This window comes from Acinonyx jubatus, chromosome E2 (genome assembly GCF_027475565.1).
Source record: "Acinonyx jubatus isolate Ajub_Pintada_27869175 chromosome E2, VMU_Ajub_asm_v1.0, whole genome shotgun sequence".
In the NCBI taxonomy this organism is placed as follows: domain Eukaryota; kingdom Metazoa; phylum Chordata; class Mammalia; order Carnivora; family Felidae; genus Acinonyx; species Acinonyx jubatus.
In genome coordinates, this window is record NC_069396.1 from 51,043,438 (window position 1) to 51,070,767 (window position 27,330).

The 27,330-nt window shown below is 56.4% G+C and overlaps 2 protein-coding genes across 7 annotated transcripts; one reads left to right on the forward strand and one right to left on the reverse strand.

Annotated features, from left to right (window-relative positions):
* The first annotated feature begins 1,945 nt into the window (after positions 1-1,945).
* On the forward strand, positions 1,946-17,682 carry NPAS1 (neuronal PAS domain protein 1). Of its 6 annotated transcripts, none has more exons than XM_027037893.2 (12): positions 1,946-2,139; positions 3,194-3,430; positions 3,860-4,095; positions 10,410-10,483; positions 10,746-10,835; positions 12,862-13,033; positions 14,422-14,537; positions 14,706-14,863; positions 15,298-15,404; positions 15,723-15,870; positions 16,531-16,625; positions 16,948-17,682. In XM_027037893.2, exons 2-12 carry the CDS (start codon positions 3,309-3,311, stop codon positions 17,409-17,411), a joined length of 1,782 nt encoding a protein of 593 aa, XP_026893694.2. In that variant the 5' UTR covers positions 1,946-2,139; positions 3,194-3,308; the 3' UTR covers positions 17,412-17,682. The 6 variants fall into 6 exon arrangements, with proteins under 6 accessions (XP_026893694.2, XP_026893693.2, XP_026893692.2 ...); XM_027037892.2 differs by having other exon boundaries at positions 3,203-3,430; XM_027037891.2 differs by having other exon boundaries at positions 3,206-3,430.
* Positions 17,652-20,276, reverse strand: TMEM160 (transmembrane protein 160). The gene is made up of 3 exons (XM_027037896.2): positions 20,031-20,276; positions 18,684-18,776; positions 17,652-17,993 (listed from the first exon to the last, which is right to left on the reverse strand). Exons 1-3 carry the CDS (start codon positions 20,236-20,238, stop codon positions 17,728-17,730), a joined length of 567 nt encoding a protein of 188 aa, XP_026893697.2. The 5' UTR covers positions 20,239-20,276; the 3' UTR covers positions 17,652-17,727.
* Positions 20,277-27,330: the final 7,054 nt, after the last annotated feature.

The following is a 27,330-nucleotide window of genomic DNA, read 5'->3' on the forward strand; positions in this document are numbered from 1 at the left end:
TAGCAGCCACACCAGACCGTAAAACTGAGAATCTTTTTTTTTTAAAGGCAACATTCATTTTTAAACAGCAGTAATAAATCTATTACAGGTTAACATTAATAACGGTTTTAAAATTTATGTTCCCATACAAAACATGCTAGCGAGAAGACTGTCATTATCTCACACTTTTGCAGAGTTCTGTAAAGTCCGGCATTACGGAAGACAGCCGGACCCTCAAGGCCGCTCCTGCGTGGAGCCTATTGCGATATCACATGCCATGCAGCTTCTGGAAAACTCCACCGGGCACCAGTGCCAGAACGAAGCGAACAAGGCAGAAAAACATCTCGGTGTGCAAATCTGACCTAGAGAAGGTCTCAGGAACCAGTCGCCAGGTCACGCTTTGAGAACGTCCGGATGAACTTCTGTAACGCTTTCCGCCACGCTAGGAGGTGTGTACTAGGTGGAAATTTACCTCGTTTTACAAAGAAAAAAACGGGGGCCCAGAGAGGTGAAGCTCCTTGCCCAGCGTCACACAGCAGTAAGTGGCAGACCTGGGGTTTGAACCTGAGCAATCAGGCCCTTAACCTTGACAAGATCTGTGTGTACGTAATCATAGATCAATTGCATAGCATGAGTGCTCCTCTCAAGGCCTGTCATGGCACTTCCCCGGGCCACACAGCCAGGAAGTGGTGACAGTGGCGATCGGGAGATAGGAGCCACTGATCTGGGCTTGAATCCCTACCCTGACGCCCTATCAAGTCTCGCCGGGGATAAACAGGAAAATATTATTGGCTGAGAGACCAACATAATCAGGCTGTGTGGTCTCTCTCTGCCTCAGTTTCCCGAGCTGTAAAATGGGTTTAGCAATAGAGCCCCGCTCAGAACTTTCCTATGGAGAAAAGAATTAGCAGAACGTAAGTGATCCCTGGCTGTTAATTGGTGATTGTGAACAGGCTGAAAAGTGTTCCCACCAGGGAGGCCTGGCTGGCTCAGTTGGTAAAGCATGTGATTCTTGATTGTGTGGTCGTCACCTTGGGCATAAAGCTTACTTTAAAAGCACAAACAGGGTTCCCACCAGCTAGTGCACAGGACTGTTCGGAGGTGTGTGCCTCAGTGTCTCCATCTGTCCAACAGAGACAGGCCCATGCTCTCCGTGAGGCCCTGCCTGCCTGGCTCTCCTAAGACTCCATTTGCATTGGTGGCCTTGGGGTCTCCTAGGAGCGGTTAAGCTCCCGGAGCCCCTCATGCCAGGCCGCTGAAGAGGCTTGGGAGGGACAGAGGTGGACAGGGCCTGGCTTGGACGCCTGGATCCCGGTTCTCCGTGGGAGGCGCTACAATCCGAGTTCTTATTTATGATCTGACAGGAAGCTCGGATGTTGGGGTTCCCGTCCCTGTGATAGGGGAGGATGTCAGATCCCAGGATCCTGATTTCTGAAGTTCTGCGGATACCTGGGTCCCAGTGCGTGAGACAGCCTAGGTCCAGACGCCAAAGCCTGGCCTTATGAGATGGGGGGCCCTCGGAGGGCGGGGTCCTCTTCTTATGGGGAAGGGATACTAACGTCCTGAAATTCTCTCCTGGGAAAGGAGGGTCTCGAACACCTGGCTTCGCGTCCCTGGCGCGGGTACTGAAGGTTAAGTCCTCCGTCTACAGGGTGCTTGGGTGCACGGTACCCGCCGTGTCCCGAGGGGGCTGCTGGAGCACGGGGTTCTCTTGGACGACTAAGGTGCCAGCTCCTCCCGGTGGAGTCTGGAGACTCCGGGGTTCCCCTGTCGGGGCAGGGAAGCTCCGACTCCGAGGTTCTCATTCCGGTGGGAAGGGGGCCGGACCCCCGAAGCTGCCGTGGGGGGAGAGGACTCGGACGCCAGGGCAGCTCGGGAGTCCCTGGCTGGGAAGCCCCTACCCCGGCAAAGGCCGGAGAGGCTGGCGTTGGGCGGGACCGAAGGGGCGGAGACTAGGTGGGCGGGGCTCCGCAGACGCCGCCCCCGCCTGCCAGCGCGGTCCGCGCGTCTCCAAGTCTGCGAGGCCGCGGTGGGCGCGGAGAACCGAGCGCCACCGCACGCGCGCCCCGCCGAGCCCGGCCTGCCCCGGGGTCTATGGGGCCACCCCTCTGCGCCGCCCGGCCGGCCCCACGCCGCGCCCGGAGCCTGCCCTGCGGCCAGGTAAGGGGGCTGTGGGTCCTGCGGGTCGGGAACGCCTGGAGGCTGGCAGGAGGGGACAGGGAACTCCTGGGTCCTGCAGAAATAGGGGGGCCGGAACTCCAGCGTCCTGGGGGCTAGGGTGTCAGGACGCCCGTATCCTGAGGTTGGGGGAAGGGGCACACGGATGTTTGGGTCCTGGAGGAATAGGGGGCTGGGTACCTGGACACCAAGGTCTAGGGCATCTGGACACCTGGTTGGAGAGGCTTGGGGGCGGCCTGGATCCTAGGGGCAGGGTGGGGGAGGGAATCCTTAATGCCTAGTCCCGGAGGAATGAAGACCTGAGTGAACACGTTCCTGGTTCTGGAGGATCTGGATCCCGGGACACCTGGGCCCCGAGTGTCGGGTCCATCCTGCGGGCGTCCTCTGGCTGGTGCTCTGGCCACTGCGTCGGGGGCTGTGGCTCGCACGCCCGGGTCTTCGGAAAGGAAGTTGCGGTTGCGGAGATCTGGCGGCCCGGACACACGGCCCCACCCCAAGGGGCTGGGGGGGGGGGGCGGGGTGGTCCCTGGGCCGGGCATGGGGGGAGTCCCTGCCCTCTCCCTCCCCCCCTTACCTCCTTAGCCCAGCCTGGGAAATGGGCGCCCCGCGGATGCGAGCGCTCGGACTCGTGGGGTGGGCTAGGAGAGCGGATCCCCGGAACAGAGGGCTCTGGGGGCAGGAGTCGGGCGCGCCTGGGCCCCGGCGAGGCGCCTGCCCCCCGCCCGCCCGGCTTGGGCATGCTTGGCACGCAGCGCGCGGGCCGGTCGGATCCGTATGCGCGCCGCGTGCGCCTATTGGTATGCGGGAGCCGGCCCGGCGCGGGCGTGAGGCGGCCGCGCTGGCGGGCGGCGCGGGGGAGGCGGCGGCGGCGGCGGCGGCGGCGGCGGCGGCGGGGCACGTCCTCGCCCCGAGCTTCGCCTGGGGCCGGGCAGGGTGAGAGCGGCGGGCTCCGTCCCGGGGCCTCCGGGGAGGAGAAACTGAGGCACCATCCGGCCCCAGCTCCTTGCTGGGACCCCGAGCCCCTCACGGACCTCAGTTTCCCCAGCAGGTCCCCGGGGTACCCCCGCAGGCACCGAGCGCTGCCTTCCCGCGGCAGGAGACGCGGGTCTCGAGGCTGCCCTGAGTCCGCCTGAGCCCCCCCCACCGCGGAGATGGCGACCCCCTACCCCAGCAGTGGCGGCGGAGGCGAGGTCAAGTGCGGGGGAGGTCGTGGCCGCAGCGTCCCGTGGGACTTTCTGCCTGGGCTAGTGGTCAAGGCCCCGCCCGGACCCTGGTGAGCAAAGCCCCGCCCCCCGGGCCGTGGCCCCGCCCCCGAGGGCGTCCTGGGAGAATTCACACTCGGCTTTCCGCCCCGCCCTCCGGAGCTAGAATTTCTTACCCCGGGAAGCTCAACCTTTGTTCTACAAACAACCCCCACCACGTTCTGTTTCTACCCCCCCCTTCCTCAGAGTTCATACCCAACGTTCTCATTTCTCCCCTCTGCCTCCTCCCTCCCCCCGCCCCAGAATTGATTTACACCCCGGGGCTCTGTCCCCACGGCCGGGTGCAGCATCCACACGCGGGTTCCGCCCCCACCTCCAGTGTCGAACCCACTTCCCACGTCCCGACCCCGTTCCGAGGCCCCGAGGGCAGGGCTCCCCCAGGCCGCGGACCCCTGAGCGCCGGGGGCCCCGCTGACGCCCCCTCCGCGCCGCCCGCCCAGCCTGCAGGCGCAGCGCAAGGAGAAGTCCCGTAACGCGGCGCGCTCGCGGCGCGGAAAGGAGAACCTGGAGTTCTTCGAGCTGGCCAAGCTGCTCCCGCTGCCCGGAGCCATCTCGAGCCAGCTGGACAAGGCGTCCATCGTGCGCCTCAGCGTCACCTACCTCCGCCTGCGCCGCTTCGCCGCCCTCGGGGCGCCGCCCTGGGGACTGCGGGCCGCGGGGCCACCGGCCGGCCTCGGTGAGTGCGCGTGCGCAGGGGACGGGGGGGGGGGGGCTGGGGGGGCAAGTGGGAACGTGAAGGGCCCACCAGCTTTTGCCCAGTTCCTTCTTGGCCGAGAGGGAGCACGAGGTTTGGAATCAACCAGATCCTCTCTGTGTCGCTATCAGGTGGCTTCTAGTCTCCGAGCCTCCGTTTATTCATCTGTTAAATGGGCACACGAGGTAGGGATGAGTTCATGAATTTTGGCCACCAGGGATCAGACCACTAGTAAATGCTATTATTTTTATTAGGGAAGATGAATCATTTTCACAAAGGAGGCCCGCAGCTCCATGGGCGGGACAGAGGGGGCCCAGCCTGGGCCTCCTATCCACTCATGGGCAAGAAACCCCCTCACTCAGACTTGAGCACAAGGACTCTGGAGTCAGAATTCCCAGTTTGGGAAAGCGGGAGGGAGACAGTATAATGTGGCAGGTAAGACGGAGAGAGCTTCAGAAAGACTCTCCTGGGTCCCTGCCCACCCTCCCACCCCCATCCCGGCCACTCCCCAGCGTTGTGACCCTGGGCAGGTCGCCTTACCTCTCTGTGCCTCACATGTGAAATGGGAATCCTGATGAAAGTCCGCACACAGACACCCGGAGAGCCGAGAAGGAAGCCAGGTGATGTGTGCAAAGAGCCTGGATATACTTGGCACAGCCTGGGCAATGAGTATGTAGCGACCCTTAGTGCCACTGGTTACCTTGCGGAACCTGCAGTTTCTTAAGCACCTACTGTGTGCCCGCTACTGTTCTGAGTAGAGGAGCCAGCAGGAAACAAACTTGAGAAAAGTCCTGCACAGGCTGACATCCCAGTAGCCAAGACCCAATAATGAAATGAACAAAGAAATGCAATCTGTCATCTGTAAAAATATAGAATTAGGTAAAGGACAGATACAGATACACAGATATCGACTTTTATTGGAATTCAATTTTTTTAATGTTTGTTTATTTTTGAGAGAGAGAAAGACAGAGTGTGAGTGGGGGAGGAGCAGAGAGGGAGGGAGACACAGAATCCGAAGCAGGCTCCGGGCTCGGAGCGGTCAGCACAGAGCCCGACGCGGGGCTCGACCTCACGGACCGCGAGATCGTGACCTGATCCGAAGTCCGCCGCGTAACCGACGGAGCCCCCCAGGCGCCTCTAGAATTCAACTTTATTCCTGATGGATGCATAGCAGTGTTATGTTACTGTTATTGCTTGTTTTATGTATTACTGCTTCACTCAACTAGAAGACAGTGAATCGTGTAAATCTGAGGTGGCAGGTGACAGCGACGGGGCACCCCAGGCGACGGGGCCCCCCAGAAGAACGGGTGTCCTTAGGGTGAGGTTGGAGGGGCTCCAGGTCCCCTGCTGCCCCCGGTCCCAGGGGAGGAGGTGGGGGGGGAGAGAAAATAGCATTGATTAAGCTCGCAATAAATCACCATTTAAATTTAAATAATCCGGCTTCCCAGGCGGTAATTAGGCGAATTGACTGGCGCCCAGAGAATGCGGCATTAGCGCGGCTGATTACTGTCATTACCGCGAACAACATGTGCGCCGGCGGGGGGATAAACATCTTGTCTATTGTCCCGAACGCCCGGGAGAGAAAGGAAGGGAGGGGGTGTTGAGATAGTCCCTCCGGCGTCCAGCTCCCCCCCCTTCCACCACCTCCCGCTGCCCGGATGGGCACTTGAAGGGGACAGGAGCCCGCTGAGGACACAGCACCGAGGGGGCAGACCGCAGACTCCGTCGAGGCCCCCCTCCTGTACTCCTGGGGAGCACCCCCCTCCCACTCCCCCCGGCCCCGTATGGGAGGTACTTCGTGGACTCCCTCCCGGATCCCCTAAAGTAGGCATTTGGCATCTCCTGCCTCCCAGGGGCCCCAACAAGAGGTCAAGCGCCTGTTTCCGTAGTTCACACGGGGAAACTGAGGACAGGGTCTTAGCTAGTCAGAGAGCAAAGCCGTGTGTGTCCCATTCTGTGGCTTCCTCAATAATATAGACAAATAACTCGCCAATTTTATTTTATTTTATTTTATTTTTTTAACTCACTGAACCCGGGGCGCCTGGGTGGCTCAGTCAGTTAAGCGGCCGACTTCCGCCCAGGTCATGATCTCACAGTGTGTGAGTTCGAGCCCCACGTCGGGCTCTGGGCTGACAGCTCAGAGCCTGGAGCCTGCTTCGAATTCTGTGTCTCCGTCTGTGTCTGCCCCTTCCCTGCTCATGCTCTCTCTCTGTCTCTCTCTCAGAAGTAAAGAAACATTAAAAAAAAAAAAAAGTGTTTTAATAAAAAAATAACAAAACTCAATCCTCTCACAAACACTAGGAGGAGAGCAGTGTTGATTCCCATTTTATAGAAGTGGAAAACTGAGCCCCAGAGAGAGGAAGCCGTTCACCCACCGGTCAAGCCTGGGCCCGGCTGAGATCCAAACTGTCTTCAGAGTGCACCTCCTCAGCCTCCAGACCTGGCATGTCCATAGGTCTCCGGGGGTCTTGCGGGTCTCGGCCTGTCTCTGGGCCTCCCTCTGTGTCTGTAAAACAGCACAACAGATGCGGAAGCCTAGCCCTGGACCTCCACGTCCGGGGAGGAGACAGCTTGGATCTTAGATCAGTGGTCGTCATTCATTCAGCGTCATCGAACACTTCTCGGTGCCAGGCCCTGTTCTAGGGACAGGACAAAGTCCCTGACCTCAAGGGTGGGCCTACCAGCCCTTCGTGGTGTGCCCACTGTCCCTCACCTCTCTGATCTCATTTTTCTGCCCCTCTCACCTCTTCAAACCCCCACACACACTACCACACACACACACACACACACACACACACACACACACACAGTGGCTATCTCGCTATTCCTCAGAGAAACATGTTCCTACCCCAGGGCCTTTGCACTTGCTGTGCCCTCCCTCAGGAGCTCCCTTCCTTCCAAAAGTCAGCTCTTCAGGGAGGCCTGCCCTGACCACTCTGTTAAAACTGACAACACCCTTGTCCCCCAGCGCTCTCTTGTCTTCCTTTCCTGCCTTCTTTCTTTCCAAAGCACTTATTGTCTATTGTGTCTCTCCCCCATGACACCGTGTTCCCCGAGCCTGGGACAGTTCCTGGGGCACAGTAAGGGCTCCCTAAGTATTTGTTGGGTGGCCATGGAACAGAGTGAGGCGAGGAGGGTTGACATCTTAATTCACAGGTCAGGCCCAGCCTCACCCTGAGGAAGTGACCTTTGAGCTGAGACTGGAAGGAGGTGAGGAAGCAAGCCGTGAGAAAAGCTGGAAGGAAAGCTGTCTGGACTGAGGGAATATGTGCAAAGGCCCTGAGGCAGGCAGGAATCCGCTTACTGGCTGCAGGGCACAATGAGGCCAAGTAGTCAGAGAGAAGTAAGTAGTTGAGGCAGAGAGTAGACAGCCGGAACCAGGTCCTGCAGGGCCTCGTGGGCTTTGGTGAGGACTTTGGCTGTTAGCCCAAGTGGGACGGGAGCCAGAGGTGGAAGCAGGGAGCCCAGTGAGGACGCGAGTGCAATGGTCCAGGCTCCTGCCTGGTGGGGCAGCTAGACCAGGGCGGGGGCCGTGGGGTGAGGGGTGGTGGGAATCAGGAGAGGGATGTGCTGAAAACAGCCGTGGGTGGGAGAAAGAGATAGGTCAGGGCCAACGGCAAGGAATTATCTGGAAAGGTAGAGGTGCCCCCAAGTTATCCACCGTACCTGGTAAGAATAAGGGCAGGACTCGGGAATTTGGTCCCTACCGTGTGCCTGGCTGTGTGTCGTTCACACGCACGAACCCATTCACGCTCTAGCATGAGACCCAGTTTACAATTGAGGCTGAGGAAGGTGCCCCATCTGGCCTGCGGGGCCTGCCCCTCCTGGGAGCAGGGTTTCCCTCTCTGGACTTCATCCCCACCACCTGGTCGGGGAATCTCTCCGGGCAACTGAGAATAGGAGGTGATCGGACCCCTGGGAGTCCCCTTCTCCCCTGGGTCCCTCAGTCCCAGCTCTGTGATGACAACTAGGATGGTTTTTCTTCTCCAGTGGCCAGTCAGGCTCCAATAAAAAGCGCAGCGAATGTTTGTTGAGTGAGTGAGTGATGGTTGGGGGTTGGGCGTGAGCAGGGGGCAGATCTGGGAGCAGTAAAGAGCCACCTGCCGAATTTGGGGGACAGAGGAGCTGAGGCATTTGCCTGGAGAGGCCGGAACGCAGAGGCAGGAGTCTGGAGTTGGGTTTGGGGGGGGGGGCTGGGGGGTAATAGGACGCATCAGTCAGCGAAGGGGACCGACCCCAAAGCTCCCGTCCCAACGGGGGAACAGCAAGCCCTCCCCCTGCGCACCCCCCTCATCCGACGTGCCCATTAACGCTGTTAATTGCAGCCGTTCAGTCTGACCTGGGCTGATCCTGTGAGCGGGAAAATGAAGGAATTAGCAAAAATGACAGGGGAAAATTGCGACAATTAGCAGGCAGCATTGTTCCTGCCTGTCACCCGGCTGGTTCGCGCTGCATCTCGGGGGAGGGGTCCCCATCAGCACCCCCCCCCTCCATTTATTGTTCCTGGTGCTCCAGCCAGGGGTGGGAAAAGGGTGCGAACAGCGGGGAGGTGCTCCCGGGAGGAGGCGTGGCTTAGATGTCTTGTGGGGGGGCTGAGTCCTGATGGGGGCGCCGGGGCGGGGGTTTGGCCGCCTGGTGTTTTGAGGGTCTGGAAATAACAATAGTAATCACACTATTAATACTGACCCTGGCCCTGTGTTTGGGAGCACCTGAGGTGTGCCTGGCGGGTGCGGGGCCCTTTCTGTTCCTTACGCTGAGTGCTCAACCAGCCTGTGAGGTCCGCGCTCTTTGCAAATCCACTTGACAGAGGAGGAAACTGAGGCACAGAGAGGTGAAGGGACTGGTCCCAGGGCACACAGCCAGGGAGGGCCGGCCCTGGGGCTGGGCACCAGACCAGGACCCTTGGGCCTGCAGGAGCCAGCCACTTGCCCACCCTCAAGGTCACGGAGTCCCCTGGCTCCCTGATCTGGACATAGAGCCCCTTGGGAGGTGTTTCTCTGCAGGGTCAGGGAGAGGGACCTGCGTGGGAACAGCCTCCATCCACCCCCCCCCCAACCCTCTGCCCTCCTCTCTGCTCCAGACTGTGGGGGCTGGGGCGCTCTTTGCCCTTTGTCCCATTTGACATGACCTCCTATCACTGTCTTTCCCTGTATTTCCCCTGGACATCTCCTTTCTTTTCTCTCCACCTCTTTTTTTTTTTTTTTTTTTTTTTTTGTGAGAGAGACAGAGAGCCAGCCGGGGAGGGGCAGAGAGAGGGAGACACAGAATCCGAAGCAGGCTCCAGGCTCCGAGCTGAGCTGTCAGCACAGAGCCCGATGCTGGGCTCCAACCCATAAACCGTGAGATCATGACCTGAGCCGAAGTCAGATGCTTAACCTACTGAGTCACCCAGGCGCGCCAAGATTTTAATTTTTTTAAGTTTATTTATTTTGAGAGAAAGAATGAGCGTGCACATGACTGGGGGAAGGGCAGAGAAGGAGAGAGAGAATCCCAAGCAGGCTCTGAGCTGTCAGCGCAGAGCCTGATGTAGGGCTCGAACCCACGACCCATGAGATGAAGCCCTGAGCCGAAGTCAGATGCTTAACCGACTGAGCCACCCAGGTGCCCCTAGTTCCAGAACATTTTCACTGCCTCCTGAAAAAGCCCTGCCCACATCGGCAGACACGCCCATCCCCCCTCCCTCCCGTCAGCCCCTGGGCAACCACTAATCTACTTCCTGTCTCCGTAGATTTGCCCTGTTCCCCGGACAGTTCACAGAAATGGAATCACACAGTGTGTGGCCTCTTGGGTCTTGAGTAATGTTTTCACTTTTTTTTTTTTTTTTTAAGTATGTTCCACACCCCATGTGGGGCTTGAACTCCCGACCCCGAGATCAAATGTCTTGCTCCTCCGACTGAGCCAGCCAGGCGCCCCTGGATTTTTTTAGTTTCTTGCGTGTTGTGTATCTGCCTCTGGCCTGGGAGGGGAGAACCAGGCCGCCCCGGTCACCTCGGTGGCCCTAGGACAGGGCCTGGCGCACAGTTGGTGCTCAGGGAGTTTCTGCCTGGATTGGATGGATGGACAAACGGACGGACGGACCCCTGTCTGCATCCTCTGGTGTCTCTCCCTGTCTCTGTGTGCCTCAGCCCACTTCCGCCCCTTCCACCCTTCCCCCCAGCCCAGGTTTCTCCCCGACAGGGCCCGGGGTCCCCAGTACCCCAAGGTGGCTGCGGGACCGGGGAGAAGAGAGCGGGGTTTGTAGCCTGGCTCGAATGGGGGCCAACAGGCCCCGGCCTCACCCCTCCCTTTGCCCCCAGCCCCCAGCCACAGGGGCCCCGTGGCGCTGGTCTCCGAAGTCTTCGAGCAGCACCTGGGAGGACACATCTTGCAGGTGAGGCCCCTTCCCTGCCTGCTGCTCATTGCTGCCACCTGGCGGCCACCTCTGGCGAGCAGCACCCTTTTCTCCAGCATCCATCCCAGCGAGGGCCCCCTTTCCGAGGGCCACCCGATCCCCTTCCCCTCCCCACCCCCCCCCGCCCCCGATTAATCCATCCTAGGTGGAGATCCAGCTTTTAGAATCTCTTACCACTTGCCTGCTGGACAGACAGACGCCCAGCGCTCCTCTCTCCGCCCCCTATTTCTCCCCACTCTAGTCCCTGGATGGCTTCGTGTTTGCCTTGAACCAGGAAGGGAAATTCCTCTACATTTCAGAGACCGTCTCCATTTATCTGGGTCTCTCACAGGTAAGGGGCCCGCAGCGGGCTGCCTGGACTGGCCCGGCCACCGTCTCCCTTGCTGGCCCCTGCATGCCCTTCCTCTCTCCTGGCCTCACCATTCCAGCCCGAAAAGTGGGCTGCATCCGTGGTTCCCAAAGTGCACCCCTGGGAACCCCACGTGGCTCCTCCTTACAGGCGAGAGGGGGGCTATTAAAGTAGCAGGTCAATTTGAAGACGGCAAATTAGCAGAAAGGTCAGTTTGCCCATGAGTGTTTGCCAAATGCGCCATATTTACCAAAACTCGCTTTTTTTTGTTGTTGTTTTTTCCTCCACAATTGTAAAGAATTACAGCGATTTGCATCGTAAGGGCTTGGGTTTTGCCAACTTTGGAAGATTTTCTGTAGCGTTTTAGTGAACTGGCTTGCTTTTCCTATCTCAGCCAGCTGTGTCTGCCCCCAGCTCCTGCAGCTGGCACTGAAAGGTAAAAGGCAGGGGAGGGGGCGCCTGGGTGGCTCAGTCGGGTAAGTGTCCGACTTCGGCTCAGGTCATGATCTCACAGTTTGAGTTCAAGTCCCGCGTGGGGCTTGTGCTGACATCTCAGAGCCTGGAGCCTGCTTTGGAGTCTGTGTCTCCCTCTCTCTTCCCTCTCAAAAATTAAAATACTCCCAATCCTGGGGGGCCTGGCTCCTTGTGGCCTTCCTACTACCAATACATTCGGTACAAATCACTGTCCTCTGTTATCACTATTACAAAGGTTTTGGCTGGGGCGCCTGGGTGGCGCAGTCGGTTAAGCGTCCGACTTCAGCCAGGTCACAATCTCGCGGTCCGTGAGTTCGAGCCCCGCGTCGGGCTCTGGGCTGATGGCTCGGAGCCTGGAGCCTGCTTCCGATTCTGTCTCCCTCTCTCTCTGCCCCTCCCCCGTTCATGCTCTGTCTCTCTCTGTCCCAAAAATAAATACTAAAAAAAAAAAAAAAAAAGGTTTTGGCAAATGGTGAATTTAGAAAATTCAATGCTAGGTATTTGGCCTTTGTGAGCACCTTTACAGTGAGTTGTTGGAGATAATGTGGAGGAGGAAGACCCTGGAGGTAGGGGCAGGGAGGGAGGGAGACGTGGAGGAAAAGCTGGAAGCTGGTGCAGGGAAGGGTTTCATGGGGAGGAGTTCAGAGGGATGAGGGACAGAGGGGAGCCTGGGACCCCAAGCCCAGGGGCAGTGGGAGCCCTGAGAGGTTTCTGGGAGGAGGAGGGCCATGGTCAGGTGAGTAATTTAGCAAGGGCGTTTGGGGACTGAAGGCCAGAGCACCAGGGAGGACCCTGGGGCAGGAAGACAGCAGAGAAAAGTTGGGGGCCTGGACTAGGGGAGGTGTGGAGAGAAGGGGAACTGCTCTGAGAGTTTGGGGTGAACTCAGTGTGAAAGTCTGTCTGATTAAAAAGTTATTCTTGGTTTTTTTTTTTTTAATGTTTATTTATTTCGAGAGAGAAAAAGAGCGAGCAGGGGAGGGGCAGAGAGAAAGGGAGAGGAAAACTCAAGCAGGCTCCTCGCTATCAGTGAAGAACCCGATGTGGGTCTCTAACGCAGGAACCCGTGAGATAAGGACCTGAGCCGACATCGAGTCGAATGCTTAACCAACTGAGCCACCCAGACGCTTCAAAAAGTTCTAACTCTTTAAAGAGTTCGAGAAACATTCCACTGCTTGCATCCTGATTGCCATTCCTGCGGGGACATCCTGTGATTCATTTCAGGGCACAGTTTTTTGCTGTGAGTGGGTGGGAGTTGGGTAAATGGAGGCTACGACAACCCAGTACACAGCTTCTTAATAGAGTAAGCAGGTTCAGAAAATCCTTAACGATCGCCGGGTTTGAAGTGGGAAGGCTTAAGAAGGGCCTAAAAGTTTGTATTCTTCTTTTTAAAAGGTTAAAAAGCAATCCTAACAGAAACACGAGACTGGCGTGAAGCGCGCCTGCAACCTAGGCGAGCGAGCCGGAGGCTGAACGCCGGGCGAGTGGCTGCGCGCGCATCTTACCCGCCCTCTGCCGTCCCCTCTTTCGCCGGCAGGTGGAGCTGACGGGTAGCAGCGTCTTTGACTACATCCATCCCGGGGACCACTCAGAAGTGCTGGAGCAACTGGGGCTCCGGGCCCGGACTCCCGGGCCCCCCACGCCGCCCTCCGTCCCCTCCTCCTCCTCCTCCTCGTCTTCTTCCTCGCTTGCAGATACTCCTGAGATCGGTAATTCCAGGGGCCCCAAAGTCACGCGGCCTCAAGGGTGTAGGGCTTGTTACAAAACCCACTCTCCTTAGAGTTGTGCAAAGTTTTGCAAAATGCATCAGAGTCTGAACCAAGGCCATGCGACTTGACTCCCGAAAATTGCCTAAGCTGCCTAAGGTTGCCTGGCTCCCCCAGAGTCGAGCTTTAGAAAGACCCCTCTTGCCACTGCTTGTGGGGGACAGATGGGACCAGGCTTTGGTAACAATAAAGCCCGCGCTTCACGGGCTTTACCCATGCTGCGCCTTTAACTGTGTAATTGGAATCCTAATCACCACCCCACAAGCGGGGAACTGTCTTCATTTTGCAGAGGTGGAAACTGAGGCACAGCGCAGAGAGGTTAAGTTAATTGGCCCGGGTCACACAGCTGTACGTGGTTGGTCTGGACCGCAGCCCGGGTTTGTCTGGCTCTTGCATCTGTGTTTCTAGTCCTTCCCTGCAGTGGAAAATTCCAGTCCATGTCAGAGAAGGAGGGTGTTGGGAGATTACCCTGGAAGTTTCTTTTAGCTCTGAGATGTGGGGGGACTAGGAGGTTAACTTTCCCGTAAGGAGGATTTTCTTCTGTTGGGTTTGCTTAACAGCAAAAATATCTGAGCTATCATCAGGGCCTGCACGCTTGGGAGATGTTTGTGGGTCCGCTGGGGAAGGTGATTAGGTTTGCATCAAAGATTGAGAAACAGGTTCGTCTGGCGGTGAGCAATTACAAGAATGTATCACGGGATTTACAGACTAATCTGTATTTGTGAGTCTTTCTTGTTTCTTATACCCAGAGCCCCTGCTCTGTGCTGGGGAGGGCTGGGGACACAGTGATGACAGCATCCCCAGCCCTACGCTCCCTGTGCTCACAGTCCGGGTGTGGGCAGGCCGACCCGTCCCTAGAGAATGATAATCCAAAGTGGTCGGGACTGGGCTGGGAGACCCCAGAGGGATGGCTGACCCAGCCTGGGGGGGGGGGGGTCAGGGAGGGCTTCCTGGAGGAGGAGCTGTCTACCCTGAGACCTGGAGGCTGTAGCTAGAGATGGTGTCAGCGGGAGGCAGTTCTTGCGGAAGTTTTAGGCCAAGGTGAGGAGCTGAGCTTTCTCCCAAGGGTCCTAGGGAGCCATGGCAGTTTCAGGGCAGGGAGGGGCCGGGGTCATATCTGAGCTTTAGAAGAGACCCGTTCAGCTGTAGCTCAGAGGGGAGGTTAGTCTGTGACTTCAGTGAGGTCGTGTAACCCTCAGGCTGTGGTCTTGACCTTGTCTGGCTAGATGTACGGGGGTGGGGGGGGGGGGTGGGGCGGGGGGGGCAGGGACGGCCTGTGTGTGTTTCTCCTTCAGGACCTCCTCCTAACCTTCCTTCACTCTCAACCCCAGAGGCCAGCCCCGCCGAGGTGCCTCACTTCTCTCGGGCCCAGGAGCGTTCCTTCTTCATCCGCATGAAATCTACCCTCACCAAGCGGGGGCTGCACGTCAAGGCCTCGGGGTACAAGGTGAGGGTCAGCTCTCTGGCCCCGGCTGCTGACTCCTGGGTCTCCTCTCCTGCGGGGGACGGGGGGGGGGGTGCTCCCACATTCCTGCCAGCTATGTCCTTGTGCCCCGGCACTGGCGGGGCGGTGGCCTCACCAGGCCTCTCCTCCAAGCCCGCCTGTCGCCCACAGGTCATCCACGTCACCGGGCGCCTTCGGGCCCGCTCCCTGGGCCTGGTGGCTCTGGGCCACACGTTGCCCCCAGCCCCACTGGCTGAGCTGCCACTACACGGACACATGATCGTCTTCCGCCTCAGCCTGGGTCTCACCATCCTTGCTTGTGAGAGCAGGTACCGGGGTCGGGGGGCCGAGGCGGGCGGATGGGGCCACACGGGGGAGCCAGGACTGCGGGCAGGTGGGGATCCAGGGGGACACAAGAGCATCGAGGGAGGAGGTCCTGGAAGGAGAGGGCCGGGGGGCGGGGCCTTTGGGGGTGGGGCGGGTTGCACCCTGCACCACGCGGTGGGGAAAATTAAATCGCGAAATAGCCCCCACGCTCCGAGTGCCTTCGGGGAGCCCGGGGCCACCCCACGAGGCCCACAGCCCCTCCAGGCGGGACGCTGGTATGACACCGCCATTGTACCGAGGGTTAAACTGAGGCCCAGAGCGCTCCAGAGCAAGATTGCGGAGCTGGGGGTTCCAGAACCAACCCTGCCTCTTTGCCCCCAACCCTGTTGTCTCAGAGCCCTTCTCACCTCCTCTCTCTGTCGCCCCCTGTGCTCAGAGTCAGCGACCACATGGACCTGGGGCCCTCAGAGCTTGTGGGCCGCAGCTGCTACCAGTTTGTCCACGGCCAGGACGCAGCCAGGATCCGCCAAAGCCACCTGGACCGTGAGAACCCCTGTCTGCTGGCACCCCAGGCCTGAGTCCACAACCCCCCCCCCGCCCCGCTGTGCCCTGCACCCTGGGCAACAGCTCACGTGTGGGGTGGGAGGAAAGGGGCCGTGGGGTCTCTCGGGCCCACCCTTAAAAATCCAGAAGGCCCCCCAGCCAGGTTAGCCTTCAGTCCTTCTGACTCTGTCTCTCTCTGTCCCCCCCTCTGTCTCCTCCCTGCCGCCACCCTTTCTGCCCGTCTCCCTCTCTCACCCCCGCCTTCCTGTCCACCTGTCTCTCTGCAACTGTCTCACCCCGTCCCTGCGCTGGGCCCAGTGCTGGACAAGGGTCAGGTGATGACCGGTTACTACCGTTGGCTGCAGCGAGCCGGGGGCTTTGTGTGGCTGCAGTCCGTGGCCACCGTGGCCGTGAGCGGGAAGAGCCCCGGGGAGCGCCACGTGCTGTGGGTCAGCTACGTGCTCAGGTGAGGGCTGTCCCCGGCCGGCCTCACCGGGAAGGGGGCTTGGGGTGGAGGCTCTTCAGGGAGGGCTTCTCGAAGAGGACAAGAACCCAGAGGGGCCTGAAAACAGGAAGGGGAAAGGGGACAGTGAGAGGAGAGGCTTGGAGGTGGCGAGACCTTACGTGCAGGGGGGCGGCTTTGAAGTGGCCTCAGCCCAGGCAGAGGGTCTGGATTTGATTCCGGGGCACTGGGGAGCCACAGCAGGCTTCAAGGCTGGAGAGGGTCACAGTCAAATCTGCTTTGTGGAAAGACTCCCCTGGCTGCCTCGAAATGAGAGTTCTGAGGGACGCACGACGGGGGCTGGGAGCCCAGGGAGGAAGTGGGGGCAAGTCCCGGAAATGCCAGGCAATGCTGGTGGAGGAGGGGAAGAGCCGTCTGCTGCCACCCACGTCTCTGGCTTTGCTGGGCCTGGATTTGGGCCCCTAAGAGGAACAGCGGCCTGAAAGGAAGATGCTGGGGACATTTAGTTGGTGGCATCGGGGGCAGGGGGGAACAGGCTGCCCGGGTCTGGCCTCGGATGACAGGGCTGTGGGGCTAGAAGCCAGCTTGGAGCCTGGGGGGGGTCCAGTGATGAGCCCTAAGTACCACGGGGTGGGGGCTCTACCCCACCTGTGTTGTCCCCAGCCAAGCCGAGGGTGGCCAGACCCCTCTGGACGCCTTCCAGCTTCCAGCCAGCGTGGCCTGTGAGGACGTGTCCAGCCCAGAGCCAGAACCCACAGGTGAGCCCCACCTCCCACACCCCAGCCCCCGGGGGGAGCTCCCAGGGGCCTCTGGGACCTGTGCTCTCCAGTCCGGAAGCCACCAGCCACGAGTGGTGACTTATGTTCAATTAAAAATGAATGGTTCAGTTTCTCAGTCACACCCGCCACATTTCGAGGACCCCGTAGCCTCACGTGGCCAGTGGCTAATGCGGTTGGACCATAAAGATACGGAACGTCATCGGGGAAAGTTCTGTTGGACAACACAGGTCTAGACCACAGATGGGAAGACTGAGGGCTGGGGACGCGCACCCGCAGTGCCCTTTGTATCTCCCTCTTCCAGAGCCAGAGCCTCCGGTGGAAGGGAAGCAGGCTGCCCCCCTAGACAAGGATGAGCCCCCTCGGACCCGGGGCAAACGCATCAAAGTGGAGCCTGGCCCGGGGGAGACCAAAGACCCGGAGGACAGTGCGGAGGAGGAGCCGTCCAGCCACCCGGCCCTGACGAGGCCCGAGTTTACGTCTGTCATCCGGGCAGGGGCCCTGAAGCAGGACCTGGTGCGGCCCTGGGGCCTGGGGCCTCCTGGAGACCCCCCACCTTCCCTCCTCCACGCGGGCTTCCTGCCCCCCGTCGTGCGGGGCCTGTGCACGCCCGGCACCATCCGCTACGGCCCTGCGGAGCTGGGTCTCATGTACCCGCACCTGCAGAGGCTGGGCCCGGGGCCCGGCCTCCCCGAGGCCTTCTATCCCACCCTGGGCCTGTCGTACCCGGGGCCCGCGGGCACCAGGGTGCAGCGGAAGGGTGACTGAGGACTGGAGAGCAGCCTCCAGAGCCGGACCCTGAAGGAGGGGCGGGGCCCTGAGGGCGCAGGGGCGGGGCTCACGGCCCCGATGGCCCTCCCTGAGAATTAAACACCTTCTCCCCCTCCGTGGCTCAGTCTCCCGGGGCCTTGGGGCCCCTCGCTCCTTTTCTTTCTCCTTGGTTACCTCCACCTGCTTTTACTGATTCCCATGCCCGCCCTTCCCGGTCGCAGGAACCGCCACTCAGAATGTGGACAAGGGTCAGGTTTTAATGTCCTGGTCCTCGGGCCGTCCAGCGCCCGGCCATTCCCCGTGGCCCAGCTGTTCACTCCGGTGGCGGCCGGCCGGCTTCGTCGGGGCCTTCGGCGGTGGCGGTCCCATCGTCCTCGGGCACCAGTTCCACATCCAGCTCCAGCTGACCCATGTAGAGACCGACGGCACAAGCCCAGAGCAGGCCCACGGCCAGCACGGCCCCCACGCCCGCCGCTGCGCCCCCCAGCGACAGCTGCATGGGTCCCCGCAGTGCAGCCAGGCCCACAACGTAGGAGGCACCGCCCCACACGACGCACAGGCCGCCCAGCAGGAAGAAGCCTGTGCGAGAGGGCAGGAGGCCACGGTCAAGGAGAGGCAGGGCCTGAGCTCCCAGGCTGGCACTGCAGTGGGGCGGATGGAGAAGCCGCGGTGGGGAGGGGGATGGAGGGGGGCCAGGGCAGGGGTTCTGGGATCCAGAGGACTCCGGGGACCGAGGTGGGTCAGGGGACCAAGGTGGAGTTAGAGAATGAGGCAAACTCAAAAGCAGGGTAGGCGTCAAGAGTAGTACAGAGCCAAGGTCAGGGACATGAGAAGGGACCGGTATCAGAGGAGGTGTCCCGGATGGGGAGGTGGGGTTCAGGACCAGAGGCGAAGTGGGGAGCTGGTCTGAGAGCAAAGACAGGGATGGAGTGACAGGGCCAGTCTGGGGCTGGGCCAGCATGAGGGGCTAAGTCGCGACCCTCATCTTTGTTGGAAAGTCAGATCAGAGGGGACAAGGACCCACAGCCACCCCGTGGGCCACCCACTCGGGTGATCCAGTGGCCACAAAGCAGGGGCGGGTGGATGGAAGGTCAACAGTCACACGTGAAAATGAGGTGGCTTCTGACGGGGGAGGAAAAAGTGGGTGGCAGTGGGACAGGGCAGGGAAGAATCTACACCCACGGGGGAGGTTGGGGGTTCTGCCCTCCTCAGTGGGGGAGCAAGTGCCCACACTCCCTGGTTGGGGCGGGAGTGGGGGTCTGCACTCACCGTAGGCAGCTTCCCGACCCATGTCACTCTGCATGAAGGAGATGACCCCAATGCCTGATGCCAGGAGGCCATTGCGGAACCAGGAGAGGAAGGCTGGAGGAAGGGGTGGATGGGGAGGGGAAAGAAATCAGCATCAGCCTGTCAGCCCAGACAGTGTTATCCCATTGCACCCCAAATCCCCACCCGGTCCTGACGGCCCTCCACTTAACCCCCGCCAAACTGTAGCTTCCATCCATCTGAGCCCTCTCCCCAAACTCTGCAGCACCAAAGATTCAACATAGTCTGCAGAATCTGCAGGAGAATCTAGGAACCAAAATTGCCGAACTTATTTAATATATTTTTTAATTTTTTTTAACGTTTATTTTTGAGACAGAGAGAGACAGAGCATGAACGGGGGAGGGTCAGAGAGAGGGAAACAGGCTCCAGGCTGTCAGCACAGAGCCCGACGCGGGGCTCGAACTCACAGACCGCGAGATCATGACCTGAGCCGAAGTCGGCCGCTTAACCGACTGAGCCACCCAGGCGCCCCCAAAATTGCCGAACTTAAATATGAGGACAGGAAGATCCCGAGGGGTCATCCTGGTCAACACCCCTCCTCTCCCCATACATGTGTGTATCCCCCTCCCGCCTCCCCGCTCTGGGACAAACTTCTGCACTCCAGGCCTCTCTCCAGCCTCCCCCTTCAGGGAGCCTCAAACGCCAATCATCTGCTACCGCGTGTGAACTTCCTTGCTGTTATTCACATCCATTCAAATCCCTTGTGTGGCGCTAACCGGCTGGTCCGGGTTGCAAACCCCACACCCACTCCCCATCCACTATCGACACATGAGGCCCCTCCCCCTGCAGCCTGGATCACCTGGCCCTCCAATCAGCCCAGAGCTTTTCTTTTATTGGTTGTTCCTTCCTCCAATCCGGAACTCGCCCCCTCTTCTGATGGGATCCACGCTCCCGCCTAATGCAGAGTGGTCGCCTCTTGGATCTGAACTGGCTCCTCCAAGGCGGACCCCTCCAGTGGGCAACACCCTCGCCCTTCACCCTCTTCGGATGCCTCTCTCGCCCAGGCAGTGCAATTTTATAAGGCTGCCTGTCCTACCCCGACCAACCTTTCCAATCCCCACTGCGTCCCACTAGCCGGACACCGTCCCATCCGCAAGCACTTCTATGCGGACAGACTGCGCTCTTGCAGCAAGCGCTTCCCTGCGCTTTTACGGAAGCCCTTCTCGCTCCGGAGTCCCAGCCCTGTTTCCAGCAGAAGCTCCACTCCCTTCCCCCACTCGCGCGCGCCGACAGCTCGGCTATCCGGGACCCCCTGTCCCGTCGGGGCCGACCCCAACCCCAGCCTCAGACCTGTCTCATGCGCCTTCCGGAGGAGCCAGGCGTCCGCACGGTCCAGCTCGGACACGGGGGGCGGCGAAGCCCCGGCGCGGGGGCCGTGGCCGGGGGCGAAGGACCCTCGGGCGCCCCCGCTCCGGGGCCGCGGAGGCGGCAGCAGCGCCCCCCGGAAGCGGAGCCGGGCCAGTCGGGCGGCCCGAGCCCACCACCAGCCGCCTCCCATGGTTCCCACTACGGCCGCCGCTCACCGCCCCGCCCCCACGGGCTCCCGTAGGCTGAAGCCCACGTCATTCAGGCATGGCGGCTCACTCATTGGCTTCGAGAGCGCCACTCAGGGCTGGCGCCCACGGTCCATTGGTCGAAATAGCGGTGATTCCTCCTCTGTCATCTGTGCCGGTACTGCGCGTCCCACCTCGCTTCTGCTGCTGGACTACGAATCCCAGCGATCATTGCGCCCATAGAAGGCCGGTCTTCAGAAGGCGGAGGCAGGATGTCTGCCGGGACTTGTAGTTTATGTTAATAACTTTAATTCTAATAGCCAATCAACAAAAACAAAACAGAGCTGGGGTACTTAATGCAGAACCTTTGCAACATCTGGAATAGCCCGGGGGAGAAAGTAAACCTCAACATTAATCCCACTGATGAGCAGTTACTGCTATCGGTTGTACTCTTGCCCTGTCTTTTTTATAGGCAAATGTCAAGTGAGATGCCCTTTGACACATTAACTTTTTTCATAGAAGTCGAGAACATTGACTGATGGCATTGAATACTTTTCATAATTTTTATATTAAAAATATGATTGGGGTGCCTGGTTAAGCCGCCGATTCTTGATTTCCCCTCAGGTGGTGATCCCAGGGTGGTTTGATCGAGACCCGCCACCGGCTCCACGTGAGCGTGGCGCCTGCTTAGGGTTCTCTTTCTCTCGCCCCACCACCCCCGCCTCCCTCCCTTCCTCCGCCCCTCTCCCCCTCTTTTGCAATATCTCTCAAATTAAAAATAAATAATTGGGTACCTGGGTGGCTCAGTCGGTTGAGCGACCGACTCCCCGATTAGGCTCAGGTCATGATCTGTTTTGTGAGTTCGAGCCCCACGTCAGGCTCTGTGCTCCCCGGCTCCTGCTGTCTCTGTCTCTCTTAAAATAAATAAACTTTAGAAACAAAAATAGGGGTGCCTGGGTGGCTCAGTCAGTTGGGCTTCCGACTTGGGCTCAGGTCATGATCTCCCCGTTAGTGAGTTTGAGCCCCGACGGGCTCTGTGCTGGCAGCTCAGAGCCTGGAGCTTGCTTTGAGTTCTGTGTCTCCCTCTTTCTCTGCCTCTCCTCCGCCTGCACTCTCTCTCTCTCTCTATCTCTCTCTCTCTCAAAAATAAACATTAAAAAAATCTTAAAAATATAAACAAATAAAAATTAATTTATTTTGGACATGGTACAAGAAACAAAACATACAGAAGGATCTAATGGAAAGTAACCCCATGCCCCAGGCAACCATCCCCCTCTTCTGTTCCACAGCATGAAGTCAATGGTTTATACTGATGCATTACAGGTTGGTACCACAGGTGCTCCCCATCTGTAGGTGGTTTCCAATTTTCCTTGATATAAACCATTGTTGTTTCCTTTTAGGTCTAAACTTAGGTCTGAGTCTGGACAGACCTGATCCCACTGGCAAATCTCAGCAGCCAGCTTCTGCCTCTGGGTCCACACATGGCTTTATGCCCCCCCTTACCACACTGTGTGGTAATGATCTCTATACTGATCTGTGCCAACAGGCTTCACAGTTTTCAGTGGACTGGGTCCTTGATTGATGTATCTCCTATGCCCTCAACCCAGTATAAGTAGGGAACTTGGTAAATAATAATAGCAAACATTTATCAATGACTTTGCCTGTGCCAAGAATTGTGCTAGGCATAGTCTGTGCGTAATGTTATTTAATTCTCATTGTAACCCTAGGAGTTAAGAATTAGAATAGGGACACCTGGCTGACTCAGTCAGTGGAGTGTAGGACTCTTGATCTCAGGGCTGTGGGTTCGAGCCCCATGTTAGGTGTAGAGATTACTTAAAAATAAAATCTCGGGGCGCCTAGGAGTTCAGTCGGATAACCTGTGGACTCTTCATTTTGGCTCAGGTCATGATCTCACAGTTTGTGGGCTCGAGCCCCGAGTTGGGCTCTGCACTGACAGTGCAGAGCCTGCTTGGGATTTTCTCTCTCTTCCTCTCTCTCTGCCCCTCCCATGATCTCTCTCTCTCTCTCTCTCTCTCTCAAAATAAGTAAATAGTTTTAAAAAGATACATTAAAAGATAATATCTTAAGGAGTACCTGGATGGCTGAGACAGTTTTAAGCATCCTCTCGAGCATGTCATGATCTCATGGTTCGTGGGTTCGAGCTCCACATCGAGCTGTGGAGTCTGCTTGAGATTCTCTCTCTTAAAATAAACTTTAAAAAATAAATAAACTAAAATCTTTAAAAGAATCAGAGGGGCGCCTGGGTGGCTCAGTTGGTTAAGCGACCGACTTTGGCTCAGGTCATGATCTCACAGTTTGTGAGTTCGAGCCCCGCGTCGGGCTCTGTGCTGACAGCCTGGAGCCTGCTTCGGATTCTGTGTCTCCCCCTCTCTCTACCCCTCCCCTGCTCACGTTACGTGTCTCTCTGTCTCTCAATAATAAATAAATATTTTAAAAAGTTTAAAAAAAAGAATTGGAATATTCCCTCTTTTATAGAAGAAATAAAATGAGGCTCAGAAAACTGAGGTAATAAAAGCTGATGTTTACTGAGCACTAACCATGTGTCAGATTCAGTGCTCTTGCTTTACATGGATACTCTGATTAAATCCTCGACATAATCCTCTGTGATATATACCATTATTATACCCATTTTACAGATAAGGGAGACAGAGCGGTTACCTTATCCTAAGTCACATAGCTAATTAGATAAGTCCAATGCTACATTACTAGCCCCAGTGCCATGCAGCTTATACTCATTTGCTCTTTCATTCATTCATCAATTATTTACTCAGCACTCACTCCCTGACAGTTATGCTACACATTTGGTACAAATCAGTAAACAAAACAGACAAAATTTGGGGCACCTGGCTGGCTCAATCAGGGGAGCACGTAGCTCTTGATCTCATCATTGCGAATTTGAGCCCCACCTCGAGTGGAGAGATTACTTAAAAATAAAATCTGTCAAAAAGGGGGGAAAAGGGGGGGGTCACTGGGTGGCTCAGGCAGCGGATGTCCAACTCTTGATTTTGGCTCAGGTCATGATCTCACAGTTGACGGGTTTGAGGCCCGCATCTGGCTCTGCATTGACCGTGCAGAGCGTGCTTGAAATGATCTCTCCCTCTCCCTCTATCCAACTCGTGCTCTCTCTCTCAAAAAACAAATAACCTTAAAAAAAAAAAAAAAAAACAGACAACATTCTCTGCCCTGGACTTTCTCAATCTGATCAAAGACATCTACAAAAAACTCACAACCAGCACCATTCTTAGTGGTGAAATATTGACTGCTTTTCCCCTAAAATTGGAAACGAAGCCAGGACTTTCATTGTCCCCATTTCTAATCAACATTGTATGGGAGGTCCTCACTAGTGCAATAGGCAAAATAAATAGATAGAAGGGCATCGACATAAGATAGAAGATTAGCATTGTTGATATTTGCACATGTGATTGCTTATGTGGAAAATTCCAAAAAATCAAAATAACTACTAAAATAAGTGAATTTAGCAAGATTTCAGGGTACAAGATCAATATACAAAAATCAATTTTATGTTTATATACTAGCAGGAAACAGTTGCAAAATGATACTAAAAATAAGTTCCTGGGGCCCCCTGCCTGGATGGCTTAGTTGGTAGAGCCTGCAACTCTTAATCTCGGGGTCATGAGTTCAAGCCCGACGTTGGGTGCGGAGCCTACTTAAAAAAATTTTTTTTCATATATTTTTTTTAAAGTTCGTTTACAATAGTATCAAACCCGAAAATACCTTCGGAAGTATTTTAACAAAACACATGCAAGATTTCTACACTGAAAACTACAAAATACTGTTGAGGTACATTAAAGATCTAAATAAATGGAGATATATACCATGTTCATGGATTGGAAAGCTCCTCGCTCTCATGGAGCTTCCGTTCTAGAGATATAGGCAGAAAATAAGCAATAAACATGCTAAGTAAGTACATTCTAGGGAAAGCCCAGGAGACTAGAGGAGCCCAGAGAGGGCACCTAACCCAGCCTAGTTGAAACCTGAACTCTGACTAGGCACGGACCAGATAAACCATGATCAGAGCCTTGCAGAAAGAATCTGGGGCCCAGAAAAATTACACTGAGTGTAGGACACTGAATGTAAACAATCATTTACCATCACGAGATGGTTTCCTTTCCTTCCTTGGGCAGCCATCACAATTATATTTTCTAAGATGCCCTACAATGTGTAGAGATCGTTTGAATCCACAAAAGCAGCTCTCTGACCACCTTAACCCCAACCAGAGCAAGAGGACCTTCCGAGGTTACCCCCTTTTAGTTCCTGGGTCACCTGTAACTCCTGACACTGTGCAGTAGAAAGCCATAGACGACTTATGCAGGGGACATATGACGTTCCACTGATCTGTTAAGAACACTTCCACCTCCCTGCGAAGGCTGGGTTGTAGCAGGGAGAGATAAGAAACCTGCAAGAGGACAGGAGATCCTGCCAATAGCTATCAATTTCTCTCCATTTCTTTCCTAGTTCAAACCCTTGCTATCTTTCACCTGGACAGCTGAAACCAGCCCACTTATTGGTCTCCAGAACCCCCTCAGGGTACATTCTCCACTTAGTAGTTCAGCAAATATTTATTGACTATCTACGATGTACCAAGTTCTGCCTAAGACCCTGAGGATATAGCAGTGAACAAGACAGAAAAATGATGTGTCCCAGCCCCTATGGACATGGCAGCACTGGGAAAGGGAGACCAAGGAAGGATTAATATATTTTCAGGAAGGTAAATCCATCCAGAAAATAAATCTAGGTGATGAGGTAGAGAATGACAAGAGCATATGGCAGCCAGCTTCTAAGATGACCTCAGCCATCACAGTTTGTGTTGTCTCATCCCATATTCTAAAGACATACATCAGATCAAGCTACCCCCACCCCCATCCCCGCCCCAGCTCAGGAGTGCTCTGTGTGGCCAGTAGAATACTGTGGAAGTGACAGAGTGTGACTTCCAAGGCTGGGTCATAAAAGACATTGTCACTTCCACCTTTCTCTGTGGGAAGCCAGCTGCCGCATCGTGAGGACATACAAACAGCCTGGTGAACAGGCCAGTAGCCAGCACCAGCTTGCCGGCCACATGAGCGAATTTCCTTGGAAGGTTCTCCAGTCCCCATCAAGCCCTTGGGGGACCACAGCCCTGACCAGAACCTCATGAGAAATCCCAAGCCAGAACCTCCCCAGCTAAGCTGCTCCTGTGGGTACTTCCTGATACACAGAAACTAAACGCAATAATACATGTTTATTATTTTAAGCTTCTGAGTGTTGAGGATGTGACATATGAGTGGCAATATGAGTGACAGAGAGTTATCGATGAGGTGATGAGGAGGAGGAGTACTCCAAACAGAGGGGATAGATAGCAAGTGCAAAGGCCCTGAGGCTGGAGTGTGCTTGATGTGCTGGAAGAATAGCCAGGGGGCCCCGCATGGTTGGAGCAAAATGAGCAAGGGGAGAGGAGAGGAGAGGAGAGGAAGTCAAAGCCAGATGGAGAGTCAGGTTGTTGGTGTCTCGTGGGCCACAGTGAAGGCTTCCTCTTTAATTTTAAGTGTGATGGGAGCTGGGGAGAGTTTGAACTGAGGGGTAGCATGAACTGACATATATGTCTTTAGCGTATGTTTAAGTATTTATTTTGAAAGAGAGAAAGGACTGAGCAGGGGAGGGGCAGAGAGAGAGAGAGAGAGAGAGAGACAGAATCCCAAGCAGGCTCTGCTCTGTCAACGCAGAGCCCAACGCAGGGCTTGAACTCACAGACCATGAGATCATGGCCTGAGCTGAGATCAAGAGTCCGACATTTAACTGACTACGCCACCCAGGCATCCCAGAGAGGATGTTTTAAATGAGCAGCTAGTGGTGTGTCTCTAGCTGTAGCTCTCCATCACCCTCTGGAATCTTGTCTACGAGACCTGATCTTTATCTCCCAGTGAGAAGAGCTCAGATTTTATGGAGGGGGAGGCAAGTTGGGAGCTCCGGAGGGGGTTGAACTGGGGAGGGAGTTCAACTGGGCTGTAACAGCCTGCCTGCTGGCAATGAATGCTAAGCATTAAATGGGATTAAGTGGAACAGAAAATATTGGAGACACATTTTTCACATTCTTGGCTGGTGAAATGGTTTAGGCTGATGAGAAGGGAAAGAGAAATGAATGCCAGAAAGGGTCAGGGCAGAGAAAACAAATCCTCCTTAAAGAGACAGATCGTGATGTTGGCCAGCTGCCTCTGCACTTGTAATTTGATCAGTGGTGCTAATACACGAACTGTCCGGGAGCTTTAAAGACAAGTTAACGCTCCAGCCTCATCCCAGACCAACGCAGCCATATCTGCGGATGGGAGGCAGGAAGTGGGCATTGGTATTCTTTTACAGGATATATATCTACTCACCACGAAAAGGAAATGAAAATTGTGTGACATGATGGAGGTGTTAGCTAACGTTACAGTGGTAATCCTATTGAAATACTATATGTGTGTGTGTGTGTGTGTGTGTGTGTGTGTGTAGACATATACACATGTATATATGTAATCAGTGAGGATCAAAGCAACATGTTGTGTCTTAAACTTACGCAATGTTCTATGTCAATTACATCTCAATAAATTAAAAAACATTTTTTTAAAGTTGACTTCTTTTGAGAGAGAGAGACAGAGAGAGCAAGCAGGGGAGAGGCAGAGAGAGAAGGACAGAGAGAATCCCAAGCAGGCTCTGCACCATCAGCATGGAACCCGATGTGGGGCTCAATCTCACAAACTATGAGATCATGACCTGAGCCAAAATCCAGAGTCGGACGCTCAACTGACTGAGTCACCCAGGCGCCCCCCGCGCCCCCCTCCCAATTTTTTAATATATTTTTATCAACAGCTGACCTGGGGGCGCTTGGGTGGCTCAGTTGGTTTTGTGTCCAACTCTTGATCTCAACTCAGGTCATGATCTCACGGTTCATGGGATCGGATCGAATCGTGATCCCATGGTTTCTGTCTCTCCCTAGCTCTCTGCCCACCCCCCACCTCCCCTCCCCTCCCCTCCCCTCCCCATCCCACTCACAAGTGCACTCTCTCTCAAAATGAATAAACTTTGGTTCCCCGGGGGCTCAG

Coding starts and splice junctions, on each gene's coding strand:
- TMEM160 (XM_027037896.2), bottom strand. CDS start 20,238: ATGGGAGGCGGCTGGTGGTGGGCTCGGGCCGCCCGACTGGCCCGGCTC. Junction 18,777..20,030: donor CCGGAAGGCGCATGAGACAG/GTCTGAGGCTGG, acceptor CCCTTCCTCCAG/CCTTCCTCTCCTGGTTCCGC. Junction 17,994..18,683: donor GGGTCGGGAAGCTGCCTACG/GTGAGTGCAGAC, acceptor CCTCTCGCACAG/GCTTCTTCCTGCTGGGCGGC.
- NPAS1 (XM_027037893.2), top strand. CDS start 3,309: ATGGCGACCCCCTACCCCAGCAGTGGCGGCGGAGGCGAGGTCAAGTGC. Junction 10,484..10,745: donor TGGGAGGACACATCTTGCAG/GTGAGGCCCCTT, acceptor TCCCCACTCTAG/TCCCTGGATGGCTTCGTGTT. Junction 16,626..16,947: donor CCCAGAGCCAGAACCCACAG/GTGAGCCCCACC, acceptor TCCCTCTTCCAG/AGCCAGAGCCTCCGGTGGAA.